General features: G+C 50.2%; 1 protein-coding gene across 1 annotated transcript in view; it reads left to right on the top strand.

Moving 5' to 3' along the window:
- Nucleotides 1-16,215, top strand: part of PLXNA1 (plexin A1) — a 241,253-nt gene that overhangs the window by 214,102 nt on the left and 10,936 nt on the right. The window contains exons 23-29 of the mRNA XM_077821410.1: nt 4,109-4,255; nt 5,580-5,739; nt 6,742-6,845; nt 7,700-7,796; nt 8,494-8,684; nt 10,676-10,845; nt 14,443-14,655. Coding sequence (XP_077677536.1) covers nt 4,109-4,255; nt 5,580-5,739; nt 6,742-6,845; nt 7,700-7,796; nt 8,494-8,684; nt 10,676-10,845; nt 14,443-14,655 — 1,082 coding nt within the window. The remainder of the gene's footprint in view (nt 1-4,108; nt 4,256-5,579; nt 5,740-6,741; nt 6,846-7,699; nt 7,797-8,493; nt 8,685-10,675; nt 10,846-14,442; nt 14,656-16,215) is intronic.

Here is a 16,215-nt window from a genome sequence, read left to right as displayed (position 1 = left end):
TGCACTTTTTGGTTGATTAGCGGTTGACCTGGTATCTTCCTCTGATGTGAGCTGCTGCTGCTGATCTGGTGCAAAGCCATAGAAGGCAGGGCCTCTTGTCTCCGGCTTTCCCCCAAGAAGAATTTCCAGGAGCACGTATGGCCAATGACAGCAGCAGTGCAGCGAGCAGGGTGCAATTTTTACACTCGCAGACCCATTTGCCCCCCATGCCTGCGTGCATTGTGACCACGGTCTAGCAGGGTGGATGCACCCCCTGGTGCCCCCATGGTAGCTAGCACCTGGAGATGCGGCTGCACAGAGGGATCTGGCAGCATGTGACTCAGAGGAGCAAAGCAAGCCGGCCAGTCATCATACACAACTGGGACATTGCGTATTGTTTCTCACAGTGCAGTGCCGGTGTCTAGCTCCACCCAGTGTAAGAATGAAGCCGGTCCTAGGATAGGATCCCAGAGCTCTTCTCTCTTCCTGCCTAGGTGTCTCCTGGCCCTACCTCTTGAGGAGGAAATGGGGACAGGCAACAGCAGTGGAATCACTAAGGCCTGGTGCTTTCATAGGGCCCTGCAGCAACATTCATCAGACTCTTAATGAGACACCCCAGGGGAAGGCAGAAGGGAAAAAAATAGAGACGAGCATTGAAAAATGCACGGTATTAGGTGCCTGATGAGCTAAATCTTATCAGTAAGACACTGTGAGCATTTGCTGGCTTGGCTCAGACTGCCTAGGGCCTATCCTCTCCCCCCCCCCCCCCCCGCCCCATGCAAATGTATACGCCACACAAACATTCCCTTACACGCCTCCTTCCAGCAGCTTGTCTTGCGTGTGCGCGGGAACTTCTGCAGGAGCATTTTCCTTTGTAACTTTTTCACAGACACACTAAGTGCTGGCAACGGTGCAGCCTGAAGCTTGGGCAGAATTGCGTTCTAGAGCCAGGCTGCCCTGTGTGCCGTCGGGGCGGTACATCATTGGGTACGTTTCAGAGAGGGGATCCCACACTGGGGTGTCCCTGGGCCCCTCTTATATTTTGCTTTCTGTAACAACCTGGAATTGTAGGGAGCTTCTAAGGGAACCATCTGGTCAAAGTCAAAGAAACCCCACTAGTTTCCAGGTAACATCCCTCTCTCCGACCTGGTTGGGAGGAGGTGAAAAGTGGTGGCGATGCTTTCCTTCATTCAGGGGAGTGTGACCATATAGGGCTAAGATGGCCTGTCCCAGGACTGTCCAACGGGATGCTTTGCAGGGTTCCACTGACATTGAGAATGGGATCTGCTGCAAACAGCTGATTGCTGGCTCTCTTGGACACTGGCTCCAGATCACCAGTCACTATCTCACAGCAGTGGGAGTGCATTGTGGTTTCGTTTTAGATCACCCGGGGGTCATGCGCTCCAGCTCCACAGTGAGATGGCAACCAGTCCGGGCGCTGTCTGTCATCTTTGCTTCTGCTTGGAATGGACCAGAGAGTTAGTCAGAAAGAGTTTGGGGAAGGGGAGAACTGTCCAGCACAGGGCCATTGATAATGGGCCACAGAGCCTTTCACCTCTTATATTTGATTGTGGCAGGGAGTGACCAAAAATCATTCCCATCTAATGGTGACCTGTGTGAAATGATTGGGTGAGGTCAGTCCAGCTGCAAGAGAACAGGGGTCTGCAGCGTGGAAAAACCACCCTGATTGGCACTAATTGCTCCCTCTTGCTGGAGATCTCGGCAGAGACGCCAAGGATTGAATGGACTATAGGGACATACCTGTCATCCTTGGAGGGGGTCTCCGCAGTGCTGGGTGGAGGAAGCTCGCACTGCAGGTGCCTGGGCTGTCCTGCTTCCTCTAGGCTGACAACCTGTCACCGTTCCAGAATGCAAAACTCGCTTTAAAGGATCAAATTGGTTAATTAATGTCTCTCCAGCCCTTTGCATACAGAGAGCCCCGTATTCCACATTCATTTTCTTTCCAAAAGGGGGATCTGCAGAGCCTCACTGGGCTGGAAAATGAAATGGGTCAGTGCTCAGGGGTGACATTTTTAAAAAGCAATCTGCTACGGCAGCGGGTTCCTGTAGAGAGTGGGGCCGGACTGCCGGCGAGAGGGAGAAAACTGCGTACTGAGAATGGAGCAGATAAACGAGATGTGACCAGGAAGGCTGCTCCAATTTATTCTTCATCTGTGTCACTTTCCCCCGGCTGGGAGTTTTACAGGAGCTTTTATAAGCAATCAAAGGAAGTGACTCCCTTTCTTTACTCTCATGAAAGCAGGCAAAGAAAGCGAACTAGAAAAGCAGGCGTTTCTCCGCCGGCTGGAATGGAATTGCTGAGCGGGCTTGTTGGTTTACGGTCATTATTTTGCTTTTGCATTACGAGGAAGCTATTAATAAACAGCATGGCACCCACACTGGGGCTCTTTCTCCCTCTCTCTCTCTTTTCCAAGCTGACTTAATGAAGCCAAGTTTGCAAATGAAACATAATTTCAAAGACAGGCGTGTTGTCGGAAGGTCTGGGGATGATGTATGCCTGTTCCTGCTCGTTAGCAGCTGTCTCTTTAATTACCGCAGATGCTAACGAGATGCTAACAGCATATGGTGACAGGGAGAGCAGCCGCACTTTGCACCAAAGTACAATTTATTTGTAAGGCGGACGGGTTGGGGGGGCAGTGCTGGTTGGGTGGAAGCTGCTGGATTTTTTTCTAGCCCCCGGCCCGCCCCTCTTCCTGTCCCTGTTTGGTCAGGGGTAAAGCCTGCTTCTTGGAGGCAGTTCAGAGGGAAGGTTCAAGTTGTGGGGCACTATGTTAGCAGTGTCATCGCTGTGGGACTTGGCTCTCCCCATTCTCACATCCCTGCTCTCCCAGGCCCCCTTCCATCTCCTCACCCCTTCCATTTGCCTTGACCCCGGTACGTTTCCATCCCATCCCCCCTCACACTTCCACCCCTCCCCTAGAGCCCCTGGCGCATGATGGTACCGTACCTACACCCTTGGCCTGGCCTTGTCTTTTTCAAGAATGTTGCAGTGTAATACATTTTCCATTGTGGCCCCTTTTCATGCATCACTATCCTGTAGTAATGCTCATTTCCATTTGTCTCCCCTTCCCCTCTTTACGGGGCCGTGAATGCTGGGGCAGTGGTGGCTGAAGGGTTGCAGAGGAGTTGGTTAGCACGTTGTTTCACAGTGAGGACATGTCCTGCTTCCTAAGCACGCAATGTGGGTGGCTACATGACTGGGTGAATTGAAGGAAACCCTATCACTCGGCCCAAGCCTCCACTGAGAAGCCAGTGAATGAGGTTGTTGGTAGTTAGTTGGCCTCTTAATCCTTCTGCCTCTTGAATCTGGCAGTGGTCCCCATTGCCGTAATATCAGCGTTTTCTACTTATCCTTCTGGCTCTTAAAGGAAGCTAAGGGTGTAATCCTGGGTCCTCCCACTTTGTAATCCTTGGATAGGGTCCATGATGATACCTCTCCCCACCCCCTTTGGCAGGGTGTCCCGTTCATGGGTGGTTTCCCTTGGCCAGTTCAGGCCATCGATTATACTCCACAAGCTCAGAAAACCCAAGATGGCTGACAGAGCTTGCCCAGATCAGATGTAGAGGGGTGCTCTGAGCACAGACTAGCTCTGCTGCTGACTCACTCTCTGATCTGGAGCTTAACCTCTCTGCCTGCGTCTCCCCCACGTGAGCAGGGTTCGTCAGAGAATGGCTGGAAAGCATTGTGGGAATGGGCTAGGGGTTATGATTCTAATTTAAAAATAGCAATGAAACAAACAGCAGCTGGTTCTGAGGGCGATAAAAAAGGTAAATTGCCTCCATTTGCCCCAGCTGTTGAGATCACAGCATGGGTCATTTTTGTGCACACCTAAGGCAATGTTTTATAGCTGATGCTCCCCAAAGCATTTTGCAACATAACACGTTTTGCTATTGGTAACAGAGCTGCAGAAAGGTGGCCTGGGACTATCTTGGCAAGTGCTGGGGACAGTATTTATAAGGCCACACACTGGTGATTGATCCTGAGAGGACACGGCAGACTCCTTCATTCTGCTTCTCCTTGCAGTAGCTGAGGGCTTCCTTGAAGGGTTAGGGTTGGTGTCTGATGCCCTCTCACCTCTCGCTCTTCCCCCCTCCCTTTACCCCACAGGAGTGTGCTGGAGAGCCTCTCTTTATGCTGTACTGTGCCATCAAACAGCAGATGGAGAAGGGACCGATTGACGCCATCACCGGAGAGGCCCGCTACTCGCTGAGCGAAGACAAGCTGATCCGGCAGCAGATTGACTACAAAATGCTGGTTAGTGCAAGCGGGAGCCTCGCCCAGGACTGGTTCTTGCCAGGACCCCTAGGTTCAGCTATTTAACGAGGTCTTTAAGGCGCCCAAGGTACTTTGCAGAGAGCAGTTTATGTTTCATTTTTCTCTCTCTAGCATCCCTGGTCATGCTTCTTACCCTGACCGTGTTGTTCCTCGCGTGTCCTGGGGAGGGTGGGTGTGGCATGACAAGGCTCGCCATCACAGCAGACCTGGGAGAGCTTAAAACACGTCAGTCCCCCTCTTGGACGGATGTATACAGTGCACCGACACACCCTGGGGCTCTGACAGAGATGGAGGGGGAAGGAGATGCTACTGAGCGTAGCCCGTTGTGGGCAGGGGCTTGGACCAATCAGCCGATGGGTTTTCTGGGGTAGGGTGATGGTGTCTGTGCAAAGGGCAGAGATAGCTGCGGGTATTATATATCTTCTTCCTACTTTCCAGAGCCTGGAATTAGGTACTAGTTCTCACCTTCTCCCACCCCACCCACCTTGATTGCCTTGTCTGTCCAACCCCCTCTGGGTGATTCAATAAAACCCTTCCCATGACTAAACCCAGTGCTGACTCCTCCTTGCTTATCTTCACTTGGATTGCTTTGGAAGCGTGGGGGCGGGGGGTTGGTTACCCTTCTATTGCCTATTATCCACAGAACATGAATTGAGCTTTTACCTTTCAGAGCTAAGGGCCTGTCTACATTTAAAACGCTATAGTGGAACACCTGGGCCACTGTAGCGCTTCAGTGTAGACAGGAGGGGTTCTCCCATTGGCATAGGAAATCCATCTCCCCACTCAGGAGCTTGGATTTTTCACACCCCTGCCCGATTTAGTTAATCCAACCTAATTTTTCAATGTATGCCAGGCCTAAGATTATGCAGGAATAGTCTCCCTGAAGCACCATCTATTGCTTTGTCCCAACAAGACACCTGTGAAGTTGGCACTGCTGATTGTCCCATGTTATGCTCTCCAGAAGGTGGGGATAGGGACTTCTCCTACTCCACGTTCTCTGGAATATGTCCAGGCATGGGTGTGGCTCGGGATTGCATAGTTTTACGGGTTTGTTCTAGTTTACTGGCTGCTGGGATCCCCTTATTGATATCTCTCTGCCTTCCTGGAGTGAGGGGGTTAATTATATTCAGTTTGGGGGTCAGGGGAATGCTTCAGAGCTGCCACTCCTCAAAACTAAATGCCCCTGGATGTGGAGGCACAGCCAGTAGACCGCTGTGACACCTGTGTCCCTGGCTACATGTTCCTGGCCGAAGGTGAGGTGCGTCCCATCACACAAGTCTCTCTGCTTCTCTGTGTTGTACAGACACTGAACTGCGTGAACCCTGAGAATGAGAATGCCCCCGAGATTCCTGTCAAGGTTCTGAATTGCGACACCATCACACAGGTGAAGGAGAAGCTGCTAGATGCCGTCTACAAGGGCGTTCCCTACTCCCAGAGACCCAAGGCAGGAGACATGGACCTGGGTGAGATTAAGAGACAGAGGCATTTGCCATATGGCTAGGACAGATGGAGAATCAATGTTGACTAGAAGAGCCTAATGTGAGGGGCTTCAAGCTAGTCTGTTTCCAGAGAAGGTGGAGGCAGAGCACCCAATGTAGGTGTCCTGTAGAACACGTGACCCAGAGGGGCCATTGCATCTGATCCTGTCTTAATCCACCACTGCATACCATAGAGAATGTATCCAGTAGCTACGGGCTAGCTGTTCAGTATGCAGGGTACACACAGCAGTGTGTATGATGGGAACAGCTTGGTGTTAAATGCTCCACACTGACTGCAATTCCCAGGCCTGGACTCCTACCCTCCGGGCTGCCCAGGACAGGCAATGTAGAGATTATGGTTTTGGCCCTCTGAGAGGATGGGAGAGCCACACATCTCCCAACAGCGACACTGGGGAATGGTTTGAAAGGAGCATTGACTGAAGCTTCAAAGCAGGGGAGGAACCATTCAGTCCACCTTGGCTGGAGTTCTGGTGCTAGTGGCTTTGACCTCAAAGCAACAGCTGCAAACTACGGAGGAATCCTCACGGTGACAACAAAGATGGGAGGAACCTGGGGAATAAAACTGTGCATTGTAAGAACTGGAGGACAGTGGGTTGGAGACATCTCTGGGTTGGTTTGTGATGAGCATTCCTGGCAGTGGGTTGAGACTAGAGCAGAGGAGACCAGAAATGATGACCCATCCCATTCCCAGCGAGGGGCAGGAGGATGGAGAACAGAGGAGTAAAGTTAGCTCAGTGATGCCAGGCCCAAACTGATGCCCGGCCTCTTCACTTGGGTGCTTAGAAATGGCTTTTACCCCACGTCATGCCCAGTGCATTAGATACTCTGTAGAGGGAGCAGCTTCCTACCTGTTTGTGCCAGGGCTCAGCAGGCCTTGCTCCTTCTCTCTCCCTCTTCCCCTCCCATTCGTTTTGTGTCCCATCTATAGTGCCACTAACTCCCTGCCTTTCTCTTTCATGGGTGCAGAGTGGCGGCAGGGCAGGATGGCCCGAATCATTCTGCAGGATGAAGACGTGACCACAAAGATAGACAATGACTGGAAAAGGCTCAACACCCTCGCCCACTACCAGGTCAGGTCGCCCGCGGGGGTAAACCACTGGGGTAGGGCAGTGGGCAGTTGCCAGCTGTCAAGGAACTTGGCCTAGCCTGGGTACCTGGAGGTTTAATTTTCTTCCCTAGCATGTTGTGGGAACTGGATTTGGCTGCTAGTCCATGTCCCTCACTTCTAGTGCTGCAGGGAGACCAGGCCAGGGGGCCTAATGGCCACTGCTGTGGGCTGGGCATCTGGAGACTTAGGTTCACTGCCCAGTGTTTCGATGTCTGGGGATGGCGGGCAACACCTGTGAGCCTCACAGAGTGGAGATGAAGCTGCTCATCTCCCTGCCCAGCAAACCCACCGGCGAGTGAAGGAACAGCATCCATTTGTTCTGATGAGCATCCCGTTTAGTGTTTCCCAGATGGAGGGATGAGACTGCAACTGGAGGCCTTCAGTGTGTGTGTGTGTGTGTAGGCCTTCACTGTGTGTGGGTGTGTGTAACAGGATAGGAGATTGTTTCAGGGCTGCATCACGGCGTTGGGGAACCCTCTCCTTTCCCAAGGGTCAGTGAAGGGCCAGATCAGGGACCCCTATTATCTAATCTGAATTTCAAGGCAGCTGTTGGGATTCCCATTGGTTCAAGATCTTGCTACCTCCGGAGGCTCTGTTGTATGGAGTCGGTGGAGAACGGTGGTTCTGATTTGCATTAGCTGGTGACTGGTGCTCTAGAGGTGCAGCGCAGGGGGAAGGGGCGCAGAGTTTCCTGTGTCATTAGTGGACCCCAAAAGCTACTGGTTTCTCACTGCTGCAATGGCATTCCCCTTGCTGTGCAGAACCTCTCTGTGCATCTCCGTGAGTCACATTCTGGTCACACTGCTCTGCCTTTAGGTGACTGATGGCTCCTCTGTGGCACTGGTGCCCAAGCAGAACTCGGCGTACAACATCTCGAACTCTTCCACCTTCACCAAGTCACTCAGCAGATATGGTGAGTGTGGGGGAAATCCCACAGGCTGCTCTCTGGAGCCAACGGGAACAGCCCTTCTGGACGGGCCAGGGACAAGGGTGTGTACACAAAGCACAGAACAGAAAAGGAGGCAGACTACAGAATGCATGATGTATTGAAACAAGCATCACCAAACCTCCCAGCTCTCTTGTGCCCTCTCCTTCGCTCTGGGCTCCATCCAGACTGTGAGCACAGCTTCCGGTAACCACATGCCCATCTCCTTTATTGGTGCAACGTGGTACACAGGGGAAATGTACATCCAGGGCAAACAGGGAGAGCTGCTAAGGGATCTCCCTTCCTAGACAGCAAAAACACAGGTTGCAAACTCAAATAGGCACAGGGACGTCCGAGCCAAGGAAGTTTTGTGTACATGAATTTCGGGTGCACAAGAGGTGCTGCATTGGGAGCTTGTAGCCTGAAGTCTTTTGTGCACCCCAGAACAGGTACAGTACAAGGAGCCACAGAGCAACTTTGCTTGCACTGTCCTGCCAGTGTGCCTCTGCCATGGCTGGAAGGGACCTTTTAGTCTGCTCAGACTAAAGCAAGAGGCCAGAGTGTGGGTGTGGTTGTGCTGTAGACACCTGTCTGCAGGCGAAGGGAAGGGAGGTAGAGGGGAAGCGGACAAGGATTAGGGTTTCAGTCAGGAGGGAAGTTCCCATTGCGTTTGATTTTCCCACAGAGAGCATGCTCCGGACAGCTAGCAGCCCTGACAGTCTACGTTCACGGACCCCCATGATCACACCGGACCTGGAGAGTGGCACCAAACTTTGGCACCTAGTGAAGAATCATGACCACATGGACCAGCGGGAGGGAGACCGGGGCAGCAAGATGGTGTCTGAGATCTATCTGACCCGTCTGTTGGCCACCAAGGTACAGCACTGGGAAGCAAGGCTGCCTGGTTGTATTCAAAGGGGGAGGGGAGGTGGGAGATGAGGGTGCTGACTGGGAACCATTCCTGGGATCCCCTTGATTGTGCCAGCCAGCCAGCTTCCTTGCCTGGTTACAGTACAGGTCAAATATAGATAATTCTGGCTAGATGCCTTTAATGTCTCCTATGGGCAAGGAGCAGTCTGGTGACCCTCCCCCCGGATCTCCCAGCAGCTTGGCCCCAGAGGTTTGTACCTCCCACTGTTACGGCTGTGTCCAGCAGGGTTCAAAATGTGCCCCATCTGTCCTGTTGCCTTTGAGTTCCACCAGGTGGCTCTGCCCCTTCCCTGTTGTCTCCATAGTCCACCGGATAACCCTGCCCTGCTATCTTCAGACTCAGCCCCCACCAGTGCCAAGCTCCACAGTGGGGCTCAACCCTCATTCCTGCTGTCTCCTCACCGAACCAAGCACTTGCAGTACCCATTACATCTGGCTAAGAAAATAGTTGCAAAGCCCAGTTTTGCAGCAAGGCTATTGAAGAAGCAAAGCTTCCGCCCATCCACTGGTTGCTGCAAACACTGATTTCCCCAGTGCTCGTTGTTCAGGTGGTGAGAGATGTTATCATTTTACCAGTGCTTTGCATTTGCAAAAGAGGGGCTGGGATAGCTTAGGACACAAATGCCCTAAATTCTGCCGTTGCCACGTGTACGGTCAATAGGAGAGGCAGACAAAACCCAACTGCTGTGCTTTGAGGGGAGGGACCCCTGTTAATTGCAGGAGCTGAGATACACATGCTATAAGGTATTCCTTCTCCTCCAAACCAACTGTAGCAATCTGCTGTGGACTTTAACTCCTTCACTGCTGGTGACCTGCACTGCTGTTATATTTCCAGCTCTGGTGGAGATCAGTGGCATGGTAGAACAAACCTGGAATATTCAGAAGCAAATTGAATATGTTCTGCCCTCGCAGAGCTAATGTAGTCAATAACACAGCCGGTGCATTCTATCTGGGATGGACCTGGTGCTTTTGGCAGCAAATCAGAGACATTAGACTGTAATGTCTCAGGGGCAGGGACCATGTCTTGTTTCTTTGTATAGTGCCTAGCACACTTTTGAGGTGCTCAGTGAAGAAATAATGATGATGTACTTCATACCTTTGGCATCAGGGCAAGTTCCTCTTACTTGGGCATGCTCCAAACCTTCTGTAGCACAGCAGCTGCTGTATGTCTGAGACTGACCTAGAGAGGAAGGGTGGGCTCGTGGCTACGGCACTGAATCAGGACTCAGGAGATCCAGGTTCACTTAGCACTTATGTGTCTGTGTTCCCCATCTGTATAGTGGGGATAATACTTCCCCAGCTCGTACGGGAGCTCAGGGTAGATTCATTAATGTTGGTGAAGGACTCAGATACCATAATGGGAGTCACTTGGTCTATATGGTATTTTTCATTTGATTTGTTAATTCCAAGTAGTTCCTTTCAGTTGGGTTTCCAAGTTGAGTTCCGCTCACCAGGGGTAAAAAGCCACAACCACATCTATCTTTGGAATCCACTAACCAAACAATACAGCGCCATAGAAAAATGAATAATGCGAATGGGTTTCCCTCATTATTCAGACAGGGCAGTGACCATGAAGGAGGGACTATGCCATGTTGTAAAGCAGCACAATATATTTATTTTTTGGGGTGGACATGTAGTGGCTTGAGTTATGATGCCAGACAACACCCCAGAATTTCTGACGCAGGCTTGTGAGATCTTCTTGTCACCACAGTGTATTCTCCCCATTAAGGACCAGTGTGGTTCCACTGATTTCCTTGGTACCTCCTTTGGCTTCGGCCCTCCTCCCCCCAGCCCCATCTCAGATGATGGCCCATTACTGTTGGTAGCAGTCAGGTTAAGATCTGAAATTGATCGTTAGCCCCATTGCTTTCTCCTTTCTTCCAGTGCGTGACTTTCTGGGCAGTACTTAGCAGCCACTCTCCCTTTCTCATCTCCAGGGCACCTTGCAGAAGTTCGTAGATGACCTGTTTGAGACCATCTTCAGCACGGCACACCGCGGGAGCGCCCTGCCCCTGGCCATCAAGTACATGTTCGACTTTCTGGACGAACAAGCCGACAAACATCAGATCAACGATTATGACGTCCGGCACACCTGGAAGAGTAACTGGTAATTGGGCGGGTGGGAGGGGTGTCAGCGTTCCCATTTGTACTATCCCAGCTAATGAACATCTCCAAGCTTCTGAGGTGAAATTTGGTTATGCCAACCTCAGCCAGGGCAGATTAACACTAAAAGTGACCTGGGTCAGCTGGAAACACAGGACACCTAAGCCTACTTGTATACCAGTATTTCTTGGGGTGGGTGAGCCCCAGGTACGTTCTGCTATAACAAGTAGTCCCAGCCATGCCACCCTTCCCATAAATGTCATATCCTGAAGTACTGGGTGCTCCGTGATTGAACTATGGCTGGGCTGTGTAGTTAAATGCCCAGCTCACCTGGAGATTCATGGGACGTGGGCCCCTAACTCCCTCGTCGCCTTTGCAAACCCCAGGCTATGTTTTCGTGCCACCCATCCTAGCCGTGTTTGTGATATGCACCCCAGCCTGCCACATAGCCACGCATGTCGTAATGAAGGTAGTGTAATACCACACATGCATCCTCCCTAGCCTAGCCTGAAGAGCCAACCCATCAGGCTTGCTAATCACTTCCAGAAAAGGGGGGCAGGTGTTGATGAGATCTCCGTGAGCAATGTGATGGGGCTAGCTCTCCGCTTTATATAGGCTTTGCTTCTCCACAACTCCCCCCTCGCCCGGCATTCTTCTTTTCTGCTGCCTCACTGATTTCATCTCTCTGATCTCCTTGCCGCTACTGGCAACGAGTACATACGTTCCCATGTCTGGCATTTGTTAAATGGCAGCCAAATTGCTTTTGTATAGTTCAGTAACTGTCGGCAATTAGCAGGGCAGGAAAAGAAACATTTTTAAATGGAGATATGAGAGTGCGGAAACGCTCGGAACTGATTTATAACTCTGCTTTCTATATTAAAGGAAGGAAAGAGTTGGTGGGGGGGGAGCCCAGTTCCACAGGGCCTGGGATGCGGGCTCCTGCATACTAATGTTCACGCTTATCTCTGGGTGCTAATTCGATGTGTGGAGCTGATTTTCTTGAGGCCGCTCCCTTCACGGATTGAAATATGTATGTGCATCCAGCACCCTCATTATAAGAGTCCCAGGGAGCCCAGCATTTGGCATCCTAGACAGAAGCATTGTTGATGACACAGGGAAGCTTAGAGGGGTTCTGAGGAGCTTTATTCCAGGGATCGATCTCTGAGGACCTTCAAATGAGAGTTAGATGCTACTGAGAGGAGGCTGGGTATAAGGATAGAATAGAAGAGGGGCACGTATATGTGCTGTGAGCAAGCACTTGGTCTGTCACTAGCCAGGATTCCCCTCTCGTGCTGTGAGCCTATCTGATTCATAGATTTGCTATCTCAATATCTGATGTAGCCTACATTTTCCTCTGATAATAAATGCCCGAGTGAGTCCCTTAAAGAGTCCAACAATTTTCCTCCCACATGAGCCTGTCTGGGGCCTCTGTAAAGTTCTGCGAGAGGTTTTAGAAAGGATCAGCCGAGTGGGGAAGGAGATTTTGCATAATTTGGCATAAGCCATAGGGTCTGGGCATAAGCAAGGGCTGTTCAATGGGAATGGAACGCACTCCCATGGAATAGGAGCGGACAGCTGAGCCGGTCCTAGGAGCTAAGGCAGTAGCAGTGTTCAGAGGGGTTAAACGGGACTCCTGAGGTTTTGATCAATGGGCTGTGGACGCTTTGGTTTTCTGATAAGGTGGGATTTGGGGTTATGAGTGTGTGTGAGGAAAGGGGAGGGAAAGGACACCCAGAGGACTTGGAACGGAGACAACTCACTTGGGAGGTGGTGGTTGGACAGGAAAGAGAGGAAGAATACTGTGATGGCCTTCCTTTAAGATCCTTGGAGACCCCATTGTGGCAGTGGGCTAGCAGGGAACTATTCCAAAGCAAAGTCTCTCCCAGACCCGTATGCCATACAAAATCTTTAGGAGCCCGTGCAGTGTTGTAGTTACTTCAGAAGGATAGGAAATTTGTGTTGGAATGCATTAAAAACATCATTCACTGATGTAAATTCCAGGGACACCCTCCCTAGGCCCTGCGTACATGAGGTTTGTAGATTGTTCTCCACCAGCACCCATGCCCCAGATAGCTACAATAACCCAAGGGAGGGGAAAACCCCTAAAGTAGAACGAATGCCTACATGCGTAGACTCCAGGAGGGGAGTACCTGGGAACCATCAGCGCCTGGGGTCATTGGCTTCCTCCTCTCCTGTGTGGCTTGGCCTATGAGGAATACTAAAGTTGAGTCCACATGATGCTAGACCTCTAAGATGCTCGGCCCCATCTTAGAATCACAGAAATGTAGGACTGGAAGGGACCTTGTGAGGTCATCAATAGAACCCTGCATGGATACAAAATTTGTATCTGCATCCGATCCGCAAACATGGTCCATGGATGTAAAGCGGATATCCACAGATCTGCAGGGCTCTAGTCATCAAGTCCAGCCCCCTATGCTGAGGCAAGCCAAGTATACCTAGGCCATCCCTGACAGGTTTTTGTCTAACCCTTTCTTAAAAACCTACAGTGACAGGGATTCCACAACCTCCCTTGAAAGTCTACCTCAGAGCTTGATTATCTTTATAGCTAGAACATTTTGTCTAATATCTAACTTAAATCTCCCTTGCCGCAGATTAAGCCCATTACTACTTGTCCTGTGTTCAGTGGACATGGAGAACAATTGATCCTCATCCTCTTTATAACAGTCCTTAACATATTTTTGAAGAGTGTTTTCAGGTCCCCCCTCAATCTTTTCTCAAGACTAAACATGTCCAATTTTTTAATCTTTCCTCATAGGTCCAGGTTTCCTAAACCTTTTATCATTTTTGTTGCTCCCTCCAGTTTGTCCATATCTTTTGTAAAGGGTGTTGCCCAAAACTGGACATAGTGCTCTAGCTGAGGCCTTCACTGGTGCCAAATAGAACGGGACAGTTACCTCCCGTGTCTTACATACAACACTTCAGGTGGCCATCCTCATGTTACAGGCACATGATCATAGCTGTGTCCTCTTTGTGTGGTGCTGCATCTGATCAGTAACGCCTGGGCTCTTCTGAGGGGTAGGGCATTTAAATTCCTGGTTCCGTGCCCACAGATCCCACTGGGGTGAAGTGTCTATGACCAAAGCTGTGTGGTGAAGTGGGAGCTGCAGGATAGGAGCTGATTTCTTCCTAACCAGCATTGCTACTGGATCAGACAGAGGCAGGCTGTAGTGATTAGGGAATCTTCCCTAGCACCTACAATCGTCATTTGACAGCAAACTGATGCATTGTCCCCAAAGCATCCTCAGGTCCCAATCACCTCTGCCCTCTTTGAAATTGCTGACAAGGTCGAGAAGTTCCTCCCCCGAGGCCTCTCTCTTACTGTGCCCAGTGGATAGAAATGACCATATTCAGGATAAGGCTGAGGGTGTGGTAGCCCAGGTATCCAGGGTGCCATTAGGGCTATAGGTGAATGAATTTTTTCCCCAAATTGCTTATCTTTTTGTGGGGTTGGGGGAGAAGACTCTGCCAAATTCAGGCTTGAATCTGCAAAATTCAGGAAGCTGTTGGGGCTCTGTCTGCACTAGCTCCTGTCTGGGGGCTTGTTTCCTGCAGTGACCATCTCTGTTCTTTCTTTCCTCAGTCTACCTCTGCGTTTTTGGGTGAATGTGATTAAGAACCCCCAGTTCGTGTTTGACATTCACAAGAACAGTATTACTGATGCTTGCCTATCTGTGGTGGCACAGACATTCATGGACTCCTGCTCAACTTCTGAGCACAAGCTAGGGAAAGACTCTCCCTCCAACAAACTACTGTATGCCAAGGACATCCCCAACTATAAGAGCTGGGTAGAAAGGTGAGTGACGTCAGCATTGCTTCCTCCTTGCTGTATATACATTATGTCTGCAATATGCATATGGGGGGATTTCAGACCTCATAGTCCTCATTGTGCATGGTTAGAGGATTTGATTAATGCAGTGATTCTTCTAGGTTGTTGTTCATCCTTTGAGTTCGAAGATGACCATGACATCATTGATTGGTTTGGTTTCTGTGAACACGTGAGTGGCTGATCAAGCCAATTTGAGCTTTGAACTGTCTATGGCACACTGAACAAGAGATGCCACTATGGGTTACTTGATTAACAGAGGACATGCTGCTATTGTGAGGTTTACACTGCTGGCACTTCTGCTCTGCCTTAGTAGTTCTCTTCTGCTCATAGGCTGCAGCTTCAGTATGGATGAGGCTTCACCAGGTAGAACGATCTTGATCGAGATCTTCCCAAAACTCTGGGTCAATGTTGAAGCGCCCCAATGATAACTTGAGGGAGTCTTTGAAACGTTTCTTCTGGCCTCCCTGAGAGCGCTTTCCCTCCTTTAGCTCGCCATAAAAGATCTTCTTTGGCAGTCACTCATCTGTCATTCTGGTGACATGGTCTGCCCATCTCACCTGTGACTTCATCAACAGAGGATGGATACTTGGAATATCTTCCTGTATGAGAACCTCAGTATCTGGAACCTTGTCTTGCCATCTTATTTTCATCAGTTTCCTCAGACAGCTTCATAACATGGTGTCTGTACATCGTCCAGGTTTTGCAGGCATACGTCAAATTTGGCAACACGATGGCTTTGTAGACCTTCAGTTTTGTTTGTTGCTTAATGCCTCTGTGCTCCAACACATTTGCACATAGTCTGCCAAAGACCATGCTTGCTTTGACAATTCTGGCATTGGTTTCATCGTTGAAGTGAACTGCATGTGAGAGTGTACTGCCAAGATAGGCGAACTTGTCCACTGCCGGCAGGGTTTGGCTATTTACTGTGATAGCAGGCTCTACATAAGGCTTTCGTGGTGCAGGTTGGTACATCACTTTTGTCTTCTTGATGTTGATTGTGAGACCAAAATTGTCACAAGCTGAAGATAAATAGTCCATACTCTGCTACATGTCAGACTGAGATTTGGCATTCAGGGAACAGTCATCAGCAAACAGAAGGTCACGAAGAGTCACTTCCTGTACCTTCATCTTTGCCTGTAGCCTCAGCAGCTTGAAAAGCTTGCCATCAGTCCGGTATCTGATGCCGATCCTGGTGTCACAGTCAGGAAAGGCATCTGTAAGCATGACAGAGAACATCATACTGAAGAGGGCTTGGTTAATGCAGTGATTTTTCTTTGGAGAATCCTTCACAGGTGGATGGCAGAAGAGTCTCACTATCTATCTGCTGGAAGGTGGTCTTCTAGGAAGTGGAAAGTTCAGGAGGCCAGGGCATCTGCCTGCTAATGGAGCCCCTTAGTGTCTTGTTTTGGTGTTGACATTTGGAGTCAGTCATTTATGATTGTTTATAGGGGAGCTGGTAGTGACGTCTGTTTTGAGATTGCCTAACGTTTTCTATTGTAAGAGATTCTTGTGATCCTTGTCAAAAGC

Source organism: Eretmochelys imbricata, chromosome 7 (assembly GCF_965152235.1).
Source record: "Eretmochelys imbricata isolate rEreImb1 chromosome 7, rEreImb1.hap1, whole genome shotgun sequence".
Taxonomy (NCBI): domain Eukaryota; kingdom Metazoa; phylum Chordata; order Testudines; family Cheloniidae; genus Eretmochelys; species Eretmochelys imbricata.
The sequence above is the reverse complement of the archived record's forward strand: the minus strand, read 5'-3'. Positions and strand labels throughout refer to the sequence as shown.